General features: G+C 36.6%; 1 protein-coding gene across 1 annotated transcript in view; it reads right to left on the minus strand.

The window, feature by feature from the left end:
- MTHFD1L (methylenetetrahydrofolate dehydrogenase (NADP+ dependent) 1 like) overlaps window positions 1-24,104 on the minus strand; it is a 214,189-nt gene that overhangs the window by 81,050 nt on the left and 109,035 nt on the right. Inside the window, exons 21-24 of the mRNA XM_027857977.1 lie at window positions 8,395-8,534; window positions 7,369-7,410; window positions 6,135-6,235; window positions 5,174-5,351 (exon numbers count right to left, since the gene is read on the minus strand). Of these exons, the coding sequence (XP_027713778.1) occupies window positions 5,174-5,351; window positions 6,135-6,235; window positions 7,369-7,410; window positions 8,395-8,534 (461 nt within the window). The remainder of the gene's footprint in view (window positions 1-5,173; window positions 5,352-6,134; window positions 6,236-7,368; window positions 7,411-8,394; window positions 8,535-24,104) is intronic.

Below are 24,104 nucleotides of genomic sequence, written 5' to 3' on the forward strand. Positions count from 1 at the left end.
TGAAGACGTTTTGACATAACCACCTGAAATAAGGAATAAGTGATTTTGCCAGTAGAAAGATGATTAGAATGTTAATTAGGAGACTGGAATCTTACTACCAGTCTTGATATTGATTAAATTAAATGTGTGACTTTGGTTAGGTTGCAGTCTTTATGGTCAGTCCCCAGTTTCCCCTGGTAAAATGGAAAAAGGTAAAAATATCATTACAATGAACTCTAAGCAACTATTGAAATGTTTTTATACTAATATTTTTGTACTAAAATTGTTGTCATGCTGGACATTTGTGGAAATAAGCCACTGTCTATGGCTGGGAAATATTTTTGTTAAAAAGAAACTTCCATTACAGTAATATGTGACTTAAATAGAATTATATCACAGGTTTCAGTGATTAAAAATTAACAATGAATAATTACCTAAGGCAATTTTAGTTCCTGTCATAGAAAAGGCATTTTTTTTTTGTTTTGTTTTTTAAAGCAAATAGTTGGTAGCAAAGAACTGGAAAGGAAATTGAAGGGATGCTCATCAAATGGGAATGGTTAACCAAGTTGTGGTATATGATTGTGATGGAATACTACTGCGCTGTAAGAAATGATGAACGGGTTGATTTTAGAAAAACATAGAAAGACTTGCATAAAATAATAAAGAGTGAAATGAGCAGAACCAAGAGAATGTTATATATAGTAACAGCAATATTATTCAAAGAATAACTGTGAACAACTAAATTATTTTGAGTATTATAAATATTCAAATCAACTACAAAGGGCCTATGAAAAAAGATGCTATCTACCTCCAGAGAACGAACTAATAAACAGAAGTATGCATAATATGGTCTTACATATATACTATATATGTAGATGTGTATATATGTATATGTGTCTGTCTATCTATCTATCTACATCTCTATGTCAAATGGTGGCTTTCTCTAGTGCAGGGTCGGGAGGGAATTAGGTAGACATTTTGGAACTTAAAATGTAACAAAAAATAAATTAAATTAAATATAAAAAGAGTTCAAATATTTGTAACATCCCTGACTTAAATACTGAATAGAACTTAATAGAATCATTAATTTTGGGGTAAAAAAAAAAGCAAATAACATTGCCCTAAAAAAAGGTATAGGCTTTATTTCTAACTAGGCTACCTATGATGACCATGTGCTTACAAACTTCTTGTTTTTTTTTTCAAGGAACCTGGATTCTAACTTCATCTTCTCCATGAAAAATAGGCTGAAAGAAAAACTAAACACCTACATCATTAAAATATCAGCAGAAAATTAAAAAGGGTTCATTTCAGGGTTAGTGTATTTCTGTTAGTATTATTAAAAAAAATCCAACCCTTTTTTCCTACTTAACCTTTTTTTCACCTGCAATGATTTTCTTGAGAAGAGCCAGAACATATTTTAGTGAGAGTGGGTAGAATGGGCAAGCAGTGTGTGAAAAAATATATGATTGGTCAAAACAGCGTGGGAAGAAGCTGTGTGTGGTTTGAGCACATGGCACTGTTGGCCTGGCCAACATTTGCAAAGAGCCACTGTCAGAGACAAATAAGGATCTGTACCAAATAAAGAATAATGCCAATCTGACAACAGCCCATGCATAACATATGACTAAAATATGGTAATTACAATAAAATAGTTCAGGTTGACATAGAACTTTCCAATTTACAAAGCCACACTCTCTACTACCGCTTTTTGTGGTAGGTAATAATATGATTAGCAATTAGATGGCACTTGAAGGTTTATGAAGTGCTTTACACAAATCATCTCATTTGGACCTTGAATGAACCCTGGGAGGGAGACGGTATTATTGGCCCCAATCTACAGATGAGGAAACTGAGGCTGAGAGATGGTAAATGCCTGAGGCTGGTTTTGAACTCTCACACTAAAACTGGTGCCCTACCCTCTGTATCAGGGCAGTTATGTAAAAAATGTGTTTTACATTTTATAGATTGGGAAACTGAGGCTCAGAAAAGCTAAATTATCCATGGCTCCATATCTCTTAAGTAAACACTAGGATTACAACTCAGCAGAAAAAAAGTAATTTTTTTTTAATCACTTGTGCAACCCCTACGAAAGTATACTAACAAACTGTGAGGCATATATCTGTAGCCATGAAGTAAAAAAACAAACAAACTACATAGTATTTATCTAGCTAGCTATCTATAGAGATCTATATGTAGTTCTTGGTAGGGGATATATAAAATACACATAGTATCTCTTTATAGATAGATGGATATAAAGAAATACTGTGTCAATTTTATGTATTCCCTACTAAGAACTACATATAACACTCTCCATTTCTCTCTCTCTAGATGCATATATATGCATAATATACATATTATACACATATACATAAATACAAAATATACATGTAAAATAACTACATATGTATAAATGTGTGTGTATCTCTATCTATAGGGAAACATCTGTTACAAAAATGGAAGCAGGAAAATTCTTAAGTAGAGGAATCAGGAGGGTCAAGATTAGATTTCTGAGAAGACACAAGTCTTAGAATTATTTATCTAGGGATAACGCAGCTAACCTGACTACAGATCTGTCAATTAGAGAATTTTAAAAATTAATGAAATCATACCCAACAAATTTGTAAACATCTGAAGGTGGCAAAGACAGAAGATGGTAATGGTCAAGGTTGGAGGGAGTGGGGAAACAGGTACAATAACATACTGTAAGTAAAGCTATGGATTAATTCAATTATCCTGGAAAATAATGTGGAATTATGCTAAAAAAAGCCACTAACCTATTCATACAAAGCCTCTGAGTCATCAATCCCACTGCTGGGAATTATACACAGAGTTAAAAAATAGATAGACAAGTCCCATATACAGCAAAATACTTAGGGCAAACCTTTTTGTGTGACAGCAAGAAACTCCAAATCAAACCAAAACTAGAAATAAAGTAGGTGCCCAATAATTGGGGAATGGCTGAAGACATGAAGAAATGATGGAAGTGAGGAAGGCAGCCAAATCTGGGAAGACCTGCATAAATTTATTAAAGAATCAATAAGTATCTCTAAATCAGTATGAGAGAAAAACTCTGAGGTTCCACTTCACACCTATCAGATTGGCTAATATTACAGAAAAGGAAAATGATAAATGTTGGAGAAGATGTGGGAAAATTGGGATGCTAATGCATTGTTAGTGAAGTTGTGAACTGATCCAACCATTCTGGAGAGCAATTTGGAACTTTGCCCAAAGGGCTTTAAAACTGTGCATACTCTTTGATCCAGCGATACCATTACTAGGTCTGTATACAAAAGAGATCATAAAAAAGGGGAAAAGATGCACATGTACAAAAATATTTATACTAGCTCTTTTTGGTGGTGGCAAAGAATTGGTAATTGAGGTGATGCCCATCAACTGAGGAATGGCTGAACAAATTGTGGTACATGAATGTGATGGACTTAGAGCACTACTGTGCTATAAGAAATGATGAGCAGGTGGATTTCAGAAAAACCTGGAAAGACTTACATGAACTGATGCTGAGTGAAAGTGAAAGTGAACAGAACCAGGAGAACATTGTACACAGCAATAGCAACACTGTATGACGAACAATTATGACAGACTTAGCTACTTAGCTCTTCTCAGAAATACAATCATCCAAGACAACTCCAAAAGACTCATGATGAAAAACGCTATCCACATCCAGAGAAAGAACTATGCAGTCTGAATGCAGACTGAAGCAGACTTTTTTCATTTTTTTTTCTTTCTCATGGTTTTTCCCTTTTGTTCTGATTCTTCTCTCACAACATGACTAATATGGAAATATGATTAAGATGGGATTGTACATGTATAACCCATATCAGATTGCTTGCTGTCTTGGGTAGGGGGAAGGGAAGGGAGAAAAATCTGGAATTCAAAACCTTATAAAAGAGCATGCTGAAAACTATCTTTACATGTAACTGGAAAAAAATAATATAGTGTTAAGTGGGAAAAAAAAGAATCAAATAAGCAAAACCAGGAGAACAACATCCACAGTGACCATAATAATGTAAAAAAGAAACTACCACACTGATACTTTCTGGCCATCTGCATGCCCTGCCACCTGAAAATCTTTTTCTCAGACCATCCTCCACCCCCTTGCTCTATGACTCCACTCACCATCTCCCTGGCTTCCGAGCTCAAAATACCCCTCTAAGAGTACTTTCTTATAGGTGCTCTCTTCTTTTACAAGGTTCTTGACAGCAGGACTTTCTTTTTGTATATGGCATGTAATAAATGTTTTTTTTTTCCCATTCATTCATGAAAAGAGCATTTATTCAGTACTTAGTATGTACAAAGCACTTTCTATTTAGTCATTTCTCTTGAGTCTGACTCTTCATGATCATTTGGAGTTTTCTTGGCAAAGACACTGGAGCAGTTTACCATTTCATTCTTCAGCTCATTTTATAGATGAGGAAAACTGAGGCAAACAGGGTTAAGTGACTTGCCCAGGGTCATACAGTAGTAAGTGTCTGAGGCCACATTTGAACTCAGGTCTTCCTGACTCCAGGCCCTGTACTCTCTCTCCACTGTGCCACCCTGCTGCCTCTAGTTGTTGTTTAGTCATTTCGGTCGTGTCCTACTCTTCATGACCCCGTTTGGGATTTCTTTGGCAAAGATACTGGAATGGTTAGTGAAAATCACCAGGCATACAAACAGAAAAGATAGCCCTTCCTGACAAGGAGCACCTATTCATTCATTCATTTACTAAAAGCAAGCCAAACTGAGTAACAGCTAATTATGGTACAGGAGAAGAGATGCTAAAATGCGCCTCTCTCCTTTTGGTAGGGAGGTGGAGGACTCTGAGTGTGGAATGATGTATATGTTATCTGGTGAAGTTGCTGTGTTTGCTGGTTTTGCTATACTATTTTTCTCAGCTAACAAGGAATTGCCAGTGGGGGGCTGGGGTGGGTCAATCTTTCTAAAAAATGGCCAAGATATAAAAACAAAAGGAATGAACAACAACACCCCCTCCCACTTTTTTTTTAACTAACTTGATAACGGCTCCAGAAAATTCCACAGAGGAAAAATTCTTATAGTGGAAATCTACGATGATTTTATCAGGTCCGTGTAAGGTGTGAAAATCCCATTAGTCACAGTACTTGTTAAATCTTGGGAGGTAACCACTGACTTATCATCACCCTCCTTGCTGCCCTCCTACCCACCCCCTCCTTCTTACTTGGACATCATAGAGGAATCCGAAGTGACTTCCTTGGTTTGCAGCTTCCCTCACGGCACGAGCTAAGTCCACTGACCCTCTCCCACCGACGGACCAGTGATGACAGGGGACGGCGTCAAAGGCTCCAGCCCGCTTTGCGAGTTCACAGACCAAGTCGATCTCAGCACGCGTGTCGCTCCTGGAGGTGATGGAAATACTGATAGTTCTTACTCTGTGTGTATTGAGGGGGTACTTTTTAAAACACCAGAAGGACGTACGCCATGTTTAAACAAATGGGACTTCAGATTTTTAACCATTTTCAAAAACGGTTCAGTGTTTTTATCAGCTATAGTCTGCATCAGTGTTCTCAAAGTATGTCTAGGGTCCTCACAGTCCCTGAGATGCTTTCAGGGAGGCCCATGCAGTCAAAACTATTTTTACAATAATGCTAAGATATTTTAATTTCTAATATAGCAAATACTGACAGATATAACCCATGTAAACAAAAACTCTTTGAGGAATTTTCACTAATTTTTAAGAGCGTAAAGGGGTCCTGAGACCAAAATGTTTGAATACTGCTATTCTATATATTACTCTAAATATAATTATTGGTTTTACTTCTTTTTTTTTTTTTAAAGGAAAGGAAAGAAAGAAGAGAAACTAAAATGGGTCTTTCTGGGGTTTGCAGGGCTTTGTTAAAAAAAAAGGTGAATTGTAAAAAGAAAAAACTAAACAAAAAACTCAGGTTTTTAAAAATTATTCACCTGATTTTCCTCATAATTAAAAATATGTAGTATGACATATTAGATACTCCTGAAAAAAAAACAAACCCTAAAAGATCAGTTATTGGTAGTATTCTCTTTCCCTTACCTCACAAGTATGAGGTCCCAAAAGTACAGAGAAGTGCTGTTTGCCCCGAGGTGAAAATAATTCAAAGGGAACCCTAGATCCAATCTTGTTTAAAACATGAGGTTTGACTTACTTGAAGACATTTAGAGCAACCACAACTGGAACTCCAAAAAGTTGTGCAATCTGAATCTGCTTCTTAAGGTTACAGCATCCATCGGCTACCAGCTGAAGGTTCTGTAAGAAAAACCATTTGGCCCAATGTATCATTTCTCATTGAGTCCAGCGAAGCCAAGAAAACCAAGAATAGCAGGATTGCTTTGGAGAGGGTTTTATTTATAATTTGTCTTTACTTTTCTTCTTCTTCTTTTTTAGAGTCACTTTATAAGAACATTATGAAACACCTTTTCCTCAAAAGAAGAGCAGCTGCTTGTGAAAAACTCCATCAACTGCCTTAAATGTGTGAGTCAGGGTGCTGCTTCCTGGCATTCATGACAGCATCTCGTCTCATTGGCTGCCACACCAGGAACAACATGCCAAATACGTCTGTGGGCTGGTTGACACAAGGCGCAAGTAATGGTGTGAATCAGCGCCAGTTTTTTCCCCCATCATACTCTTTGCTCCATCTTAAGGAAAAACCTGATACTAACAGGCTAAGGGAAAGACTATTCATAAAAAAGACAGCCTCGAAACATATTATTCCTTTCAAATTCAGAAATCTAATTTGATATCCTTTACCAAAAAAAAAAAAAAAGACTTCCTGTTTGTGAGTCATGTTGCACTCAACAGAATATAACAATGGCTATGCCAGGCTTCCTTCATTCATCAACAACCTAGTAATGCATGCTTCTGCCAAGTACCCTAGCCTGCTAGGTAGCCAATTTTTACTGGATCAAGTCTGTGAGTAATTCTGAACATGAAGCATCCTACTACTACTCTTTCTCCTGAGCTAATCTGTTCCTATTTAGTTAAACTATGAAACTATGGTTTTTCTTCATTGACTTTCACAATTTTACGTTTCAATGTAATTCAGAGACTATTACAGAGATGCCTACAGAGACATGGCAGGAACAATATGGATTCTGGGTTGAAATAACAGGTTGTCAAAGTAAAGAACTTACTATATAGCAATTCTGTCTATCAAATACATTTATAAATTTGAGTTTCCTGATTTTTTCAGGGTAGGGGAGAAGGCCTTATTTATTTCATGGTTTCTTGGAGACTGAGAACTCTTTGGTTCAAAATGGCCATTTATAGACTGCATAATCCCAGCCTGTTCCCCAGTTAAAGTCACCATTTTCTTTCAAAAGTTAATGAATAAACTTATTTAAATGATACCATGTAGCAGATTTTTACACAGCTTTCCTTACCTCTTCCGTATATTCTTTCTTAAGAGGGATACCAGCAGCCACCTAAAATTGGGAAAGAGGTAAATTAAAGAAAATGCCATAAAATGTTTAGTTCAATTTACCAACATTTTAATTCCATTTCCACAGTATCTTGTCTTTTGATGGGATGGGTTCTCATGAAGTACAGGCTGAACATGAACAAACTGTATCTCCCAAAAGCCCAAAGCTGATGCAATCTTATGTAGCAATAAAATACAGTGTCTACAACAAAGGAGGTATAAAGCTTCAGGTTGCAATGTGGTATAACGTATATCACGTTTGTTATCATCAGCACTTCTTGATTTTTGAAACTATTCACTCAGCCCTTCTGTGTACCATGTGCTATCAAAAAGATTAGAGATGAAAATGCCAATGTAACACAGGATGGAACTACATGGCTAAGGATCCTGCTAATAAACTAGAGACTTCACAGAACTGATTTCTTTTGGACAATTTCAAATTTTTATAATTTGAAAAATAAATTTCAACAAAATAAACTTTAGAGGGGGCAGGGCATTTCCTTTTAAAAGACTGATTTCTTGAAATACATTCATTGCTAAAATAATCCAGCATTAGGACATAGCTGACAGCAACAGAACAACATGATTTTCAGATATTTGATGAGAGATGATGCATCAATGAACAAGAAGACCATAAAGTCAAATAATGAAAGACATTCAACATTAATTCATTCATTGTAATTCTTCTGTTTCTTTTTCAGGGTAAGGACCTTTAGCCAGCTCACTGTTTACTATGCAGTTGTAAACTGAGCTAATTTTTAAAAAAAATTAATATGAATAAATTCAAAGCTAGAGAACAACTTTGTGGGTGTCATTTAGAACCTTTCAGCCTTTAAGAAGCAGAGTCATTGATAGATGTGAAAGAAAAATTCAGAACAAGCAAATGTACGGAAACAGATTAGCAGCTCCGCATGAAAAGTTTCAAGTATTAAGTGTTTCATGAATTTTTAAAACCAAACTTTTATGTGATGAGATAGCATGAACTTACACTTGGGCCACCTCCATGCATCTTCAATGCCCTCACTGTTGCAACCAGAACCACTACATTGGGAACTAAGCCAGAAGCTCTACACTTGATATTGAAGAACTTCTCCATGCCAATATCAGCTCCAAAACCAGCTTCTGTGACTGTTGGGAATAAAGTAAAATGCCATTACCTTCCAAAAACATGATGACTAGAGTAGCTCTTAAACATCAATGGTGTTCATCTCCAATGAGTGGTAAGCCAATCTGAAAATTTCCAAAGCCACAAGGCAACATCTACTGTATTTTGTTGGGAGCTGACAAAACAAGGCCAGAGAGCATCCCTGGAGCTCCATCAATTCTAACCTTTTTTAAAAAAATTTCAAAGGTTACCATTTTCTTTTGTAAATAATAAAACACAACTTTTAAAAAATCTTTGACTTTCTCCATTGTATTTCAAATAACACCAAAGGAAACTGGATAGTGATATTATACATACAAAGGAAGAAGCTTTCAATTAAGCAACAAGAATTGATTAAGCACCTAATATGTACTAGTCACTGGGAATACAAAGATAAAAATGAAACAACCAATAACTGGCCTCAAGGAGCTTAACATTTATCTTTTTTGTTCCCTGTGGCACTCTGGCTTAAGCCCATGTACCTTTACTCAGAATATTTTTAAATGTATAAAGTAAAATACATAGAATTAGAAAAGAAACTAATTACACAGAAATAAAATTAACAAACATTTTTAATGGGGGACACAAGACAATAAGTGCAAAGTATATATGAAAGTATCTAAAAGGTAATTCTGTGTAGGAGTAGTTAAGGGATCAAGGAAGGTCTCAGTTGAGCTGAGCTGAGCTGTGCAGGAAGTAGGAATTGTCAAAGATAGTGGTAAAGGAGGCATTCTAGGGATAAGGGACAGCCTGGGCACAAGACAGGGAGACAGCATGACATTTCCATTTGGAATTTATTAAAATAAAATAAATTTTGATAGCTGGCTGAATTTGTGTTGACCAATTTAAATCAGGAAAGCTCTATGGGTTAGAAATATTGCTAATGAGGCAGCAGGCTACAGGTCTGATTCATCTACAAGCCCACCAGCTTCTCTTTGTTCTACACATGCCACATAAAACTTGCCTGCATCTGCCTTGCAAACCTAAGCTGTGAATGGTTCAATGAGAATCTACTGCCGCCAATGGAAAGGGACATCATAAAATAACAATGGGTCACCAGCATCATGTACATACGTGCACACAGTGAAAAGCTTCCTAAAACCATACTAACGGTTCTTTTATTTTGCTTGTATATTTTATGCAATAATAAAATTACACTAATGCAAAATTGCATAAGTTAAAGGAAAACATAACTATATAATCTTGGGAGAGAGTAGTATGGTGTTAAGAGTGCCACTAATTTTAAAATTTTAAAATTATTTAAATTATAGCACAGGATAAAGCTCTAATCAAAAGTTTTTCAATTTTGCACAAACATCTCTAAACCCCAGTTTTTAGAAGAAAACTATACATTACTTGGTATTTATACCTTTTATTCTTAAGGATTTTATTTTATAGCTTTTTGTGGAGTAAGTGATCAGAACACCATGATAATATTCACAAAAAAAAAATCTGTTTACAACTGAGGACTTACTTTTGATTATGCTGCAAATTACGGAATGACTATTAGGAAAGACCAATTTATCTTTAATAGTCTCTGTGAATACTGACTGACCAAAGATGGTACCCACTGATGCAAAACAGGCTCCTTTCTACCTGCCAGATGTTAGTATACCCCATCTAGTACTGTCTTTCTTGGGATCACCTATCAGAAATTTTGAGCTCGAAGGACCACAGGCACCATCCATTCCACCACTCCCTCATTTTATAGATGAAGAAACCAAGGTCCCAACAGTTAAGTGATTTACCCAAGGTCATATATGTTTTAAGTGACAGGAGAGATTTGAACCATGGTCTTCTGATACCAAATCCTTTACTCTTTGCATTTTTACCAGGCTTCTTCTCAAATTCTTTCCTCATTTGCTGATATTATTAACATTTAAGACAGATATAGGAGACCCCAACAAGTTTGCAGAAGTGCATAATGTGAAATCACTGTGGGAGGAACTGAGTATATTTTTGCTATGACCACACAATCCACTCAGATATGGCTGAGTCAGAAGTCATGAAACATGTTAATAATGAATTTCTATGCCCCTCCCCTTCCCATGGCTTCACATCCTCACAAAATCACAGGCTCAAGTGTGCTACAAAAACTACCAAGGTGACATCAGGTGCCATCTCATATTCCATTTCAGAGTTCCCAAAGCAAGTTGTACCTTCTCTTCTGCCCTTAGAATGGGATACTTTGTATCATGAATATGCATTAATGCACTGCAAGCTCCTCATACTATAGCTATTTGAATATGCATTAATGGCCTATAAGCACCCCAGGGTCAGGGACTTGCACTGTTTATCATGGCCTCAGCACATAATACATCATTCACGATGCAAAATTCCTCATGCCCGACTGAGTACTGAAAATCACTCTTCCCTCAATTACTTCCTTTCATATTTTTGCTTTTTCTTCCCTACCAAAGAGGGGAAGGGTTTACAGAAGAACCAGATACAGCATCTAATAATGGAATGAAAACCTTAAATACATACATTGTCTTTGCTACATTTAATTTTAGATGTTGAGACTCAAACTAGAAAAAAAAACAAAACACCAAAACACAACCACAACAATGCTAGGATCAGCAGGGAAAGCTTGACTCCAGATGGAGGAAGGAAACAGAATGCAGTATTAAAAGTAAAAGGATGATGGCTACCAAGGGCAAACGAAGACAGTAGCAAATAACTCAATGAGAGCAGGAGAAAGTGACAAATTCTTGAACACACAAAACTGTTTATGCTCGAATGCTCAATGCAATCTTTTCATCTTATTTCCTCCTCTGAAATAACAGCCTTTCCAAAGAAAATAAGCAGGCCAAGGAGAATTAAAAAGGTGTAAAGTGGGGAACATCCAATCATTACATGATACAAGAATTGTTGAATTAGCCACAATGAAGACTTATTAACTCAAAAAGAGTTATGCATAATCTGTTACTATTACTCACATGAGTGAGAAGAACAAAGAAATTACTCTTGTCTGGAGGCCCGACACAGCCTTTTCAGACATGTCAGAAACTATTCAGTATATGAGAAATAGAACTTATTAAGTTTGCCTAGTGGTCTGAAAGTTAATACTCACTAATGAAGGCTGTGATTTATTAAGTTTTAGAATAAATTCAGCACAAAGGCAAATAACTCTGTCAATAGTGTTTTTTTTGGGGGGGGTTATAAGCTATTCAACTTGCTACAGGAATAAAAACAGGAAAGAGAGGAGTGATATTCTTATTATGTAAGTGCAAGGTTCTTAGATACTGCTTGTGTTGCATAGCAGGAATCAAACTGCAAAACCCCAAATTAGCTCAAAAGGGAAGTTTTAGTAGATTAGATTTAGGAAGGGAACTGGCTCTTTGGAGGAATACTGCCAGGCAAACCTGCTCTCAATCAAAGTAGCTAGCTGCAGGTCAGGCTCAAATCCCTCTATGCCTTTGAAGTGTGTGTCGGGCTGGAGGAGGGCAGTAGGGAGAAGGGGGAGAACATGGAAGCTGGGCATTACCAGTCTAAAAGAATACACAAGAGAGCTATACTGCAATGTGTGCTGAATATCTATGGAGGCCTCTCAACAAGCTGGAGAGCATCTCTGACTCACCAAACACCTGAAGGAACATTAAATTGATGCTTTTTGGGGGGGGGGGCATGGTAAATTGGGAGGAGAAGAGAAGAATACCAGATTATTGGCTTTTATTTTTAAAAAACTGTTTTGACTTCCTCATCTCACATGTAACATTTTTAAAAATTAAATTTTAAATTTTATTGTTATCTTGTTTTTATATTACCTACATTTCTCAATGTATCCCTCCTCCCTTCCTGTCCCTGAAGATAAAGATAAAGAATTTTGAAAGAGGAGGGGAAAAATAATCTAAACCAGTGGTTCCATGGATCTATGAGGTTCCTTAAGACCTGTTCAGGGGGTTCAGGATGTCAAAAATATTTTTATAATAACACCAAGTTATTTTCATATTACAATTGTCCTCCCATTTCCAACTAGATATTTGTTTGAAAGGGCAAGATGGATAGAGTGCTGGGCCTGGAGTCAGGAAGACTGATCTTCCTGAGTTCAAATCTGGTCTCAGACACTTACTAGCTGTGTGACCCTGGGCAAGTCACTTAACCCTGTTTGCCTCAGTTTCCTTACCCGTAAAATGAGCTGGAGAAGAAAATGGCAAGTCACTTCAGTATCTTTGCCAAGAAAACCCCAAATGGGGTCATAGAAAGTTGGACATGACTAAACAACAACAAAATCTATTTGAAGCTGAATTTTTCCTCACCTACTTCAACCAAAGCAACATCTCGGAATAGATTGAATGTAGAAGCAGATATGAGAATCCAGTTGTCAAATATCATTTCTAGGGCTGTATCCCAAAGAGATCATAAAAATGGAAAAAGGATCCACCTGTACAAAAATATTTATAGCAGATCTTTTTATGGTGGCCAAAAATTGGAAATTGAGGGAATGTCCATCAATTGGGGAATGACTGAACAAGTTGTGGTATATGAATGTAATGGATTATTATTGTTCCATAAGAAGTGATGAGCAGATGGATTTCAGAAAAACTGGAAAGACTTACATGAACTGATGCTGAGTGAAGTGAGCAGAACCAGGAGAACATAGTACATAGTAACAGCCACATTATGGGATGATTGACTTTGATAGACTTAGGTCTTCTCAGCAATACAATGATACAAGACAATTCCCAAAAACTCATGATGGAAAATGCTATTCACATCCAGAGAAAGAACTACAGGGTTTGAATGCAGATATAAGCATACTATTTTTTCTTTTCTTTTTGTTTCTTCTTTCTCATGTTGTTTCCCTTTGGTTCTAATTCTTCTCTACAACATGCATGACTAATGTGGAAATATGTTTAATATGATTGTACATGTATAGCCCATATAAGATTGTTTTCCATCTTGTTATTTTCTTAGCTAGAATGGAAGAAATCATCCAGTCCATCACCGTCATCTTATTCATAAGTAATCCAAGACCCAGAAAAGTAAAATGGCTTGCCTAAAGTTACATAGCTAGGTAATAGAAAGAGCTGGGGATGAAACACAGGTTTTTCTCATTTCCAATCCAGTGCTTAACAATACTATGTTGCCCTGAACATCTGCCATCCTGTTTTAATATTCCCTCTTAATGAACACTTTGGGATATCATATGACCCTCAAGCTATGGCAAGGTCCTACTAGAAAACTTTCTAAAGAATTTGGCTCCTAACACCAGGGTGTTTTTTTAAAATTCAAATTCTTCAAAAAGTGACGAACTCTGAATTGATATCATCTTATTAACCAGAATATCCTATTCTCCATCCATGTTAGATCAACAAGAATTTACTGCAATATTCTAAGTCCCTATCTGTGAATGATTAAGAGATAAGTTAACATATTGCCTAGTTGCTTTATAATGTGAGAGAAGGGATCTAGAGACAAAAATCCAATACGGCATTCTAGTCTCCCTGGGATCCAGTTCACTCCTTGACAGTGCCAATAATATTCTACAGGCGATGGCCAATATCTGTGCTATTTCTTTTTACCAACAGACCAGAAAATTAAGCTAGCTAGTATAGTTACCAAATATCTGGTTGGCTCCTATGCTGGAGGGGCCTGAATAAATGGTCTGGTAGTAGGCTGAGTTACAAATGTGTCTAAATTCCTGACTTTCCTATAGGACAGTGACACTTCATAGAACTCTGTTAAAATCTTCAACTCAACTATCTAGGCAACCACTTAGGAAGTGCTACATCTGTAAAAGGACAGATCTCCCTCCCTGTTTTAATAGAGGCTTGAGTGGTTTAATCTTGTCATCACCATATTCCTTCCTTGAAAGTTAAAGGAACAACTGCTTTAGAAGCACTCAGATCTTCAATTTCCTTTTAACTAATATTAATATGTGTCAGACTCTACAGGCTAGGTCACAGTGAAAACTGTCAGTGTGACTTGTACCCAAGTCTCTGGCCATTTGGATACATAACAGTAACTGTTCTACAATGGAATGATGCCTAGTTAAGTGTCACTGAGGTAACACTATTCCATTCCATGATATGAAAGAAATCAGAATTAATGGTATAGTGGTCAAAATAGATGGTCAGATTTCATAGCCACTTTTTAAAAGCAGTAATTTCTCTCCTCATGAAAACTCATTTATAAAACTATAAATCAAGAGTCTAATACAGTATGCTGAGTTGTCCATTACTTTTAGACATGACCTTGGATTTATGGGCTGCTACAGGGCTCTCCAAAGAATTAGGACTTGAAACCAACTAGCCTTGATATGGTGTGACATAAGAAACCTGTTTGCCCAAGGCAGCCTGCTTGGCTTGATCCTCAAAAAGAATTTCTTGTAAACGGAGGTGGAAATAAAAGCTGTAACTTTCATTCAGTCAGCACTGCACTTTCTCACATCAAATCAGAAATAAAAACAAAACCTTTGTTCTGGAAGAAGAGGTATATGCTGGGATGAACTTCGGTATTAAAGCCGTGAGCCTGAACTCCTGCACAATGCTAAAGGAAATGGAAACTCAGGGCTTCAGAACTGCTTCTTCATTCCCTTATGTAAACAGATCTGGTCTGCTGCAGCTGTCTGCTGATAAACTCAGGAAAAATAGAGTTCAAAGTCACAGAAAAACACAAGCCGTGAAATCTGCAGCTTAAGGTGGGTTGGCCTTTGAGGCTGAACAGTTCCCCCCCCCCCCCAATGACTAGTGGGGGGAGGCAGCAGCCAAAATAAAGCAGGATGAATCATTAATTTAACTGCATTGAAAAGTCAGGGTCATTACAAAAGCTCTCAGGAAGAATGAACCAGATGTTTGGCCATTTTAAATTCTGGAGATCCTTGCCAGTTGAATTTAAACTTGGATCTATTAAACTTCTTAGAAAACCGAAATATTTCCTTGTTTTTGGTGTTTGTACTTGTAGCCCAGACCGTCAGGTTCCTGGAATGCCTTAATACTCAAATTTTCCCAGCATGTGCACATAAAAGTCCCTCTACCAAAGGTATGCCTGACCTGCTGGGGCACGTATAGCAGAAAACACACCAAAATGAGGGGAAACTCAGGAAAACTGTGTCGGTGTTAGTATCATGACTGCCAAACATGCAAATTTAATGTGCTAATTTGTACTTTTTTGGCCACAGAGGGGATATCCCAAGAAATTACTTTAAAAACAGAAACAGAAACATTTACCCATAACCTATTCTAGGAGTTTTTCTGTAAAAAATCATTTTGCTAGGCATTTCTAAGCAAAAGACCACAGGAACTTATTTCTTATATAAATTAAGTCTTCAGAACCATCTCCATATAGCTTTTTTAATGTAGGTAATCTAAATGTGTTCTAGTTCAATTCTCCAAAAAATGAGTTAACACTGATTTTTTTTTTACAGTCCTATAAAATAAAATTTGCTGCAATCATACATATAGGAGTTTGAAGCTCTTCAGTCATCCCATCATTGATAATTAGTGAAAAAGGCAGGGCTGGAATAGGGAAGAAATCCAGATTGAACAGAAGTGAGAGACAGGGTCAGAAAACACAGCTGAAAAGATGGATGGAGTGGGAGGTGGGGAAGTTGTAAAGAGAGAAAGGGGAAAAGAACACACCAAAGGGAGGGGTGTTCTGGTGAGAGGTATGATAGGGCAAATGACTGACACACTTTGGGAGTGAGTGGGGGAGGAGCTGTACACAGGTGCTGCCACAGAGCAGCAATGTGGTGGGTCTGGGTCAGGCTAGTTATGGAGAACTTTTTGTTTACATTATTGAAGTGACTGTGAATACAATGACATATCATTGTGCCATAAGATGCCGAAAATGGAGAATTCAGTGAAACATGGGAGGGCTTGAATGAACTTAAACAATCAAGTAAGCAAACCTAGGAGAAGAGCATCTTATGACACAATGATATGTCATTGTATTCACATACCATAATTTCTGTAGCTATTCCCCAATCAATGGGTACCCATTCTCTTTTTTTGCGGTCATGGAAAGTGCTGCTCTAAATATTTCTGTATGTGTGTGGCCTGTTTAACTATCTCTGAACTCCGAGGTATATGTTCCCAGCAATGGGATCACAAGGTCAAAGGGCATATATGAAGAGGTTAAGGACTTTTCTGGTATAATTCCAGATTATTTTCCAGGAAAACTGGAATAATTCACAGATGGACTAACAGTGTACTGTTGTACCCTTCTTCCCAAGGAAGATGAGGGTGGGAGGACAGGCAGAGAAATATCATATTTCTTTGCTCTATGTGTGGACCGTACTCCCCCAACAGGAGTAAAAGTCCACAGAGCATAAAATGCCCTACATTAAAACCAAATAATTTTGTAGCATAATACTAGCAAGGAAGACTTTTGGTTACTAATAATTTCATTTTTAAAAATGCTGAAAATTTTCAGTGAACAAATTAATTCTGGAAAATGATATTAAAAAATAAAATAAAAACAATATTCAACTTCTTTTATAAAATTCAACTGTTACAAATTTATTCACTAGTTCTCCAGATATTGTTGATCCTATGGGGGACGAAATTATCATTTATACCATACTATTAATGTTCTCAGTATCCAAGCAACTTTTTTGACAGCGAACCAAATTTTAACTAAGGCTTAAGGATTTCAGTGCTCACATGGCATAAGCCCAGGGATGTGATGGCAAAACTTTAACAAGGAGAGAGAAAGAGAACGTATGTACATAATTTTAAATAATTTTAAATGCATTATTAACAATTTCTCAAGTCTAGGCAATCAATAAAACAATATATCAAGATCTGATTGGCACTGCTCACTTCTCAAGTATAAATGCCCTCATACTGAAAATAAAATTTAACAATTGGCTCTCAGAGCTGGCTCCAGCACATCTATGAGACTTGTTCTCTTAAATGTATGATGACACAAAACCAGTATAATGGTAAGAAATGCATCTAAATAATTAAGGACTTTTATTCGCCAGTAAAACTATACAGACTTGACCTCAAATTAATTGCAAAATGAAATTAAACCTTTCTCATTTACCAAATTTCAACAACGGATCAATGGTAAAGCCTAAAACTTCTGGGGGTAGTGATGGTAGGTGTGAGAAGTAATGTCCTATGTAAGACAATATAGTAAAATTCTTTAAGGCAAAGTGTGGAAAAATTACTAGACTTAGGGTCAGGAGACTTTAATCAGTTAATCAACAAGCATTTACTACATGTTAGGCACTGGGGATATAAAGACAAACATGAAAGCAATCTCTACTGTCAAAGACATTATATTCCATTGAAGGAGACAACATGGTCACTACAACTAGATATAGTGATATATGTGACTATAGGAAAGTCCCTTTTAGAAACCAAAGCCTTGGTTTCCTCATCTGTAAAATAGCTACATTCATTGTAGTATTTTATATATGAGGCTGCTATGAGCAAAGTGCATCAAAATCCAAAGATGCCATTTAAGTGTGAACCATCATTATTTTTGTGGCCATAAACAGACCTTCTCAGAAAGATACTGAAGTCTCTGAGTACAAATCGAAGTATATATTTCTTCACCTTTTTTTTTTGAAATATGGCTAATATGGAAATATGTTTTGCATGACTTCACATATATAATTGACATCATATTGCTTGCCTTTTCAGTGGAAATGGGAGGGAATGGAAGGGAGGGAGAGAATTTGGAACTCAAAATTTAAAAAAGAAAAGAACTCCAAAAATAAATAATGGTCTCAAATAAAGAAATAAATGAATTCTAAAAAAAAGTTATTGAAGTCATCTAGCCAGAAGAGCCCTAAACTGAATGCGATGGTACACTGTAGGAGTTGGATAGGAATTTAAGTTAGACTGAAGAGCTATAAGACCCTAGAATATATGACCAAATAAGGCAATGTAGAACACAGTGTTGGAAATTTGCAAGAGGAGGGAAATAAGGTAGAAAAAGAGATGGCTTTGATGGTGCTCCACCAAAATTCCCCAACAATAATATGGGAAAAAACCAACAGAGAAGATGAAAAAATTATTCAGCCAAAACTCTCAGAACAATCTGACCATTTCCTTTCTTTTTTGATGAATTTCTAAAACTAATCATTGGTCTAATATTACGTGGTCATTTAGTGGGTATCTCAGATAAATGCTATGCTCATTATTCCTCTAAGCACAGTGTGAACCTCCTTTGAAGCAAAGGCAACATGGTCTATGAAAAGCAATGCTACATTATGTGGGAAAGCCCTGGGCAACGGGTTCAAGGATTAGTCATGAATTGGGGAACGGCTGAACAAGTTGTGGTGTAGATTGTGATGGAATATTATTGTGCTCTAAGAAAAGATGAGCTCGATGATCTTAGAAGCACATGAAAAGACTTGCACAAAATAATGAAGAGTGAAATGAGCAGAACCAAGGCAACACTGTATACAATAATAGCAATATTGTTTTAAGGATGACTTTGAGCAAATAAATTATTTTGACCATTATAAATACCCAAATTAACGATAAAGGACATATGTATACACACACACACACACACATATACATACATATATACACACACATATACACCTATTTATGTCTAATGGGGGCCATCTGTAGGGTGGGGGGGAAGAAAAAATTTACATAATAGCTTTGTTGTTTGTTTATTTATTTATTTTTGCCTCCCCCCTTTTTTGGGGGGTGTGTGTGAGGCAACAGGGTTAAGTGACTTGCCCAGGTCACTTACAACTACAGTTTCAGCTATAAGTGTCAAGCGTCTGAGGCTGGATTTGATCTCAGGTCCTCCTGACTCCAAGGCCAGAGCTCTATGCACTGTACCACCTAGTTGCCCCTTTTGTTGTATATTTAAAAGGAATAGGAAGTTGCACCTAGTATATTTACAGTTTCATATGTAATTATCTTTTTTATTATACTGTGTTATGGAAATGTTGTTTTATTACATAAACTAAAAATAAATAAATAAAAAGGAATCAATGTTAGTGCCGTAATTCTAAACTGTGCAACTAAGAAGCTGTGTGACCTTAGAGGATTCATACAATTTATATGTAAAATAAAGAGGTTGTACTAAGCTCCTTCCAGCTCTGTAACTGTGTGATCTTTCATCTGCCTATGTAATGCAGAGCTTTGCAAGGGAAAAAAAAATATAAATATCCTGAAACGCATTTCAAACAGTCTGCTCTATAGTACAGGAAACATAAGAGTTACCTTTGGGCATCCTTTATATAAGGATAGAAAAAAAAATTCCATAGTGTCATTCTGTAAAAGAGACCTAAAATAGATATCAGTGACTCACGGATTTTCTTGTAAGCTCTTTTATTTTTACCCAGTAATCTTCTTGTAGGGTATCAGTGTTTTGGAGGCAGGTAAGAAATTACTGAGGTAATGCATCAAAAACTCTAAGAACTGCACAGAAGAGGCCTACACCAATTAAGCACCTTATCTCTGAAACATTGCAGAGCTTCCTAGAAGAGATCCGGAACTAGTCAAGAGGTTGGCCTAACCACCACCCACACAGGAAAAACCAAGTAGATGAAGAATGTCTATCGTTCCAACTAAAACGTCACCAGAAGGGACAACCTTTAAAGCTTTGTCTGAAGCAAAACACACGTGAGTGTGCATGCACACACATACACGCACGCACGCACACATACACACAAACACGCCTATGGTACTGTGAATACCTATGTTCATGTATATTAAAGTATACAGAAGGGAAAAGAGAAGTACTAAGAAATACTATATTATTCAATTAAGAAATATTATTGTTGTTGTTATTCAGTTCCCTCAGCTCTTTTGAACAGAGAAAAACTATTCCACAGCTATATACTGCACCAAACCCTTATATAAGCTATTTTGCCCACACCTGCCATTAGGAACAAGCGCATAGAACAGTGAGGATGGCTCAGGATGGATATCACAACAGAAATATCTATCTTGTGACTGTGGCTCATTGGTAACATCATGACTCATTCAAAAATATCAATCATGTCTTTTCATGTTTACTGATAACCCTTGTCCATTTAGAGGTTATACACCTTTCAAAACAATTTATATTTGGGGGTGAGAGGAGGCACAGTGGCAGTTTTACAGGGAGGCATGGAGGATGGGGGTTCAGTTCTTGGAAGTGCTGAGAATCCTATATGTCTTACATCTGAATGAACTTAGGAGATAGTGTTTTTAACCAATCACAGATGTCATAAAGACAGATGTTGTGTTATTCCAGGTCTTTTGTTAATGATAGCCTCAATTTCCTTACCTGTAAGATTAAGGATTGGATTAAGGATTATTGGATAATCTCTAAGGTTTCTTTCAATTGTAACATCATACTATTAAGATCTTTGATTAAGGACTACGAATTATTATTCTAACACTGCTCATTGCTGAAAAACAATACAATTAAAAAAATTTCCCTTAATATATGACCAAACAAAAAATTTAGAATTTGGGGAAATGATACCTAAATTAATAGCTGCATAACCAACTGGGGACAAGATATATAGAACTTAGCATGATATATGAGGACTTAAAGGGACTACTGTAGAAAATTAAGTATTTCAAAGACAATCTTTTTAAAAAAAGAAAAAAAGGATTAGATTTGGTCTTCCCAAAAGACAGAACTAGGTGCAACAGTTACAGAAGTTACAGAGAGGAAGATTTTAGTTTCACAAAAAGGAAATCTTCCTAAAATATTAACTACCCAAAAGTTCAATTGGCTGGCTCCAGAGGTAGGTTTTTACAGAAATCATTAAGAAGATTATTCTAGATACAAGCATTAGAGAACAGAAATACATAAATACATTTTCATAGTTTTTTTCTTTTAAAGATGAAGCATACTGAAAATTCTCTAGAGTAGTTAAAACATTTGCTATATTTTTAAGGACACTTAAAGACTTACTCGGTGACAATGATGGCACTTAGGTAAAATAAAGGTATCTGACTAAATACAGTTGCCATTAACACTATGAGCCTTAAACAGCACTTTTATTTTAAAAGTGTTCTCTCAAATACCCAGTGAAATAGGTCAATTTCATCTTCAGTTTCACATATCAAATGAGTTAACTGAAAATCTAATATGTCACTAAGTGCATGTACTAAATATAAAGCTCATGTACTGCACTCATGGGAGAGCCCCTCAGGGCCTTACACAGACCCTATTTGCTTTTTACACAATTCTGACAAACTTGGTTATCTGGTTTCTCAGCCAGCGGCAAAACAGAAGTAACAAATTTGGGCAGGGAAAACTGACAACAGCAAGAAAGGAGAGCTCATAATGGGAAGAAAAATGAAACAACAAAAAGGAGAGAAGAGAACCCACAAAGCAGAACAATCTGAAGCAATTTTACGTTAGCTCACACACCAATATTTTGGGGAGAGAGGAAGAGGTTGGCAAAGTGTCTCTCCACACTATGAAACAGCACAGTAACTAATGTTCATAATTATAGGACCAAACTACAGATTTAGCATTAGAAGGGACCTTGGGGGGGGGGTCATCGAGTCCAATACTCTAAATTTTACAGATGAGGAAACTGAGGACCGGAGGTAAGTGATTTGCTCAAGATCAGACAAGTGGCATCTGTCAGTTCTCAGGATTTGAACTCACAGCCTCCTAATAAGAAAAGGTAAAATTACTTTTCAAATACTTTGTTCACAAAGAAAAAAAGATGTATGTAATCTCTTTTGAATAGATTTCCTTCCCTCTCTCTCTCCCTCAATGAGTTTCAGTGATCAATTCACCTATGCCTATACTTCTGTCTCTTGAAGTTTCCAGCTCTTATAAAGACCTAGGCTCAAGTGCTATAGCCTACTCCAAATTAGTTTTCATTGACTTGGCATATATTTTGGAGATGCAGTTCCTCCCCTGGCCCTCATTTCTAGATTTTCTCCTTGAAGGAAAAAGCAGTATTTTTTGGGGGGAGGCGGGGAGGTGTGTCTTTGAATCCCCAGGGTTGGTATTTAACAAAGGTTTTTAAAAAGTTTTCTTGATGTTTTAAAGAATTATGGTGTTTTTTAAAATGGGGAGGTAGGGCAGCGTGTTTGAAATAGGATTAACTTTAAGAAAGTTTTGTCCAACTTCTCAGAAACATTTCTTTTGCATAAAGGAAAGCATATTTTTTTTTTGCATCGAAGTCCCTTCTAATTATAATTCTATTTGTTTTTGTTGAGTTGTTTTTCAGTTGTGTCTGAGTCTTTGTGACTCCATTTGGAGTTTTCTTGGCAAAGATACCGGAATGGTTCACCATTTCCTTCTCCAGCTCATTTTTTTTCTTTTTTGGTAAGGCAGTTGGGGTTAAGTGACTTGCCCAAAGTCACACAGCTAGTACGTGTCAAGTGTTTGTCTGAGGCCGGATTTGAACTCGGGTCCTCCTGACTTCAGGGCCGGTGCTCTATCCACTACGCCACCTAGCTACCCCTCCAGTTCGTTTTACAGATGAGGGAACTGAGGTAAACAGGGTTCAGTGACCTGCTCAGGGTCACACAGTTAGCAAGTGTCTGAGGCCTGGTTTGCACTCAGGAAGATGAATCTTCCTGATTCCAAGCCTAGCACTTTATCTACTCTACCACCTTTGCTGCCCTAAATCTCCAGAATGATCCTAAAAAAGGAATATTAGTTACTGTGCCTGAGGACTCTAAGTGAAATCATTTCTACTTTCCACAAAGGGCCAGATTTCAGTGGTATCACGAGAGGAATGACAACTTCAGCGCTATCTAGTTGTAATGTACTGGTCCCTGTCTACGGGGCTAGCAGGCCGACAGTTAGAAAAAAGGCATTGCAGCAGTTACCAAGTCCAGTACACCTTTGTAATGCAGACTCTTTTTCTTGTGCTTATGAGAAGAGCCCTTTTCCTGGGAATTAAAATTCATGGTGAAAAACAAAATGCAGAAATTTGGTGAAGACTCTATGTTATGGTACTGCTGTGATCATTTGCATTTCTCTAGTGTAATGGGAAGAAACTAAGAAATCTAAACTTCAAGAAGACAATGCATAGAATCTTTGCCGTGGCATTAAAGAAAAAAGTAAAAACATATGGGCCCTTGAATTTAACACACATATTTAACATATCATCCATTCTGTTGGTGCCAAAAGAAATCTTAACTAAAACACAAAGCTCTATGTAGCTCCTTATTTGGGAAAGACAGACTACTAGGAATGGGGTGGGGTGGAGTTTCAAAGTTTTTCAAGAAAAAAAGTCTAGGGGATATTAGTCATTGAGTACATGCTATACGCTTACAAATCTGTGGAGTGGTTTACAAGCCTACTTTAGACACCATTTTATTATGATCTATGAACATTTAAGCTTTTAAAATAAAATACCCTTTATACTAGTTGAATCACTAAACAGACACTTCACTGTATTTACCTTGATAAGAACTCCAACTGATAGTTATACAGCTTAAAACAATCTATTTCTAGTTGAGGATTTTATATTTATAGTAAATCTTAAGTTTCTATGACTGCGATATGAGAGTCTCACCTAAGGGCCAAAACACATAATAGACTGTTTACATTGGGGCCAATGATCAACATCATATGCTTTTGGTCAGACTGAATTCTCTTGCTCACACTACAATGTATTTTAATATCTTAAAACATTTAAGTTCTTACAGTGCAATCTG

The sequence above is a fragment of the Vombatus ursinus genome, unplaced genomic scaffold (assembly GCF_900497805.2).
Source record: "Vombatus ursinus unplaced genomic scaffold, bare-nosed wombat genome assembly UNPS02012602.1, whole genome shotgun sequence".
Classification (NCBI taxonomy): Eukaryota; Metazoa; Chordata; class Mammalia; order Diprotodontia; family Vombatidae; genus Vombatus; species Vombatus ursinus.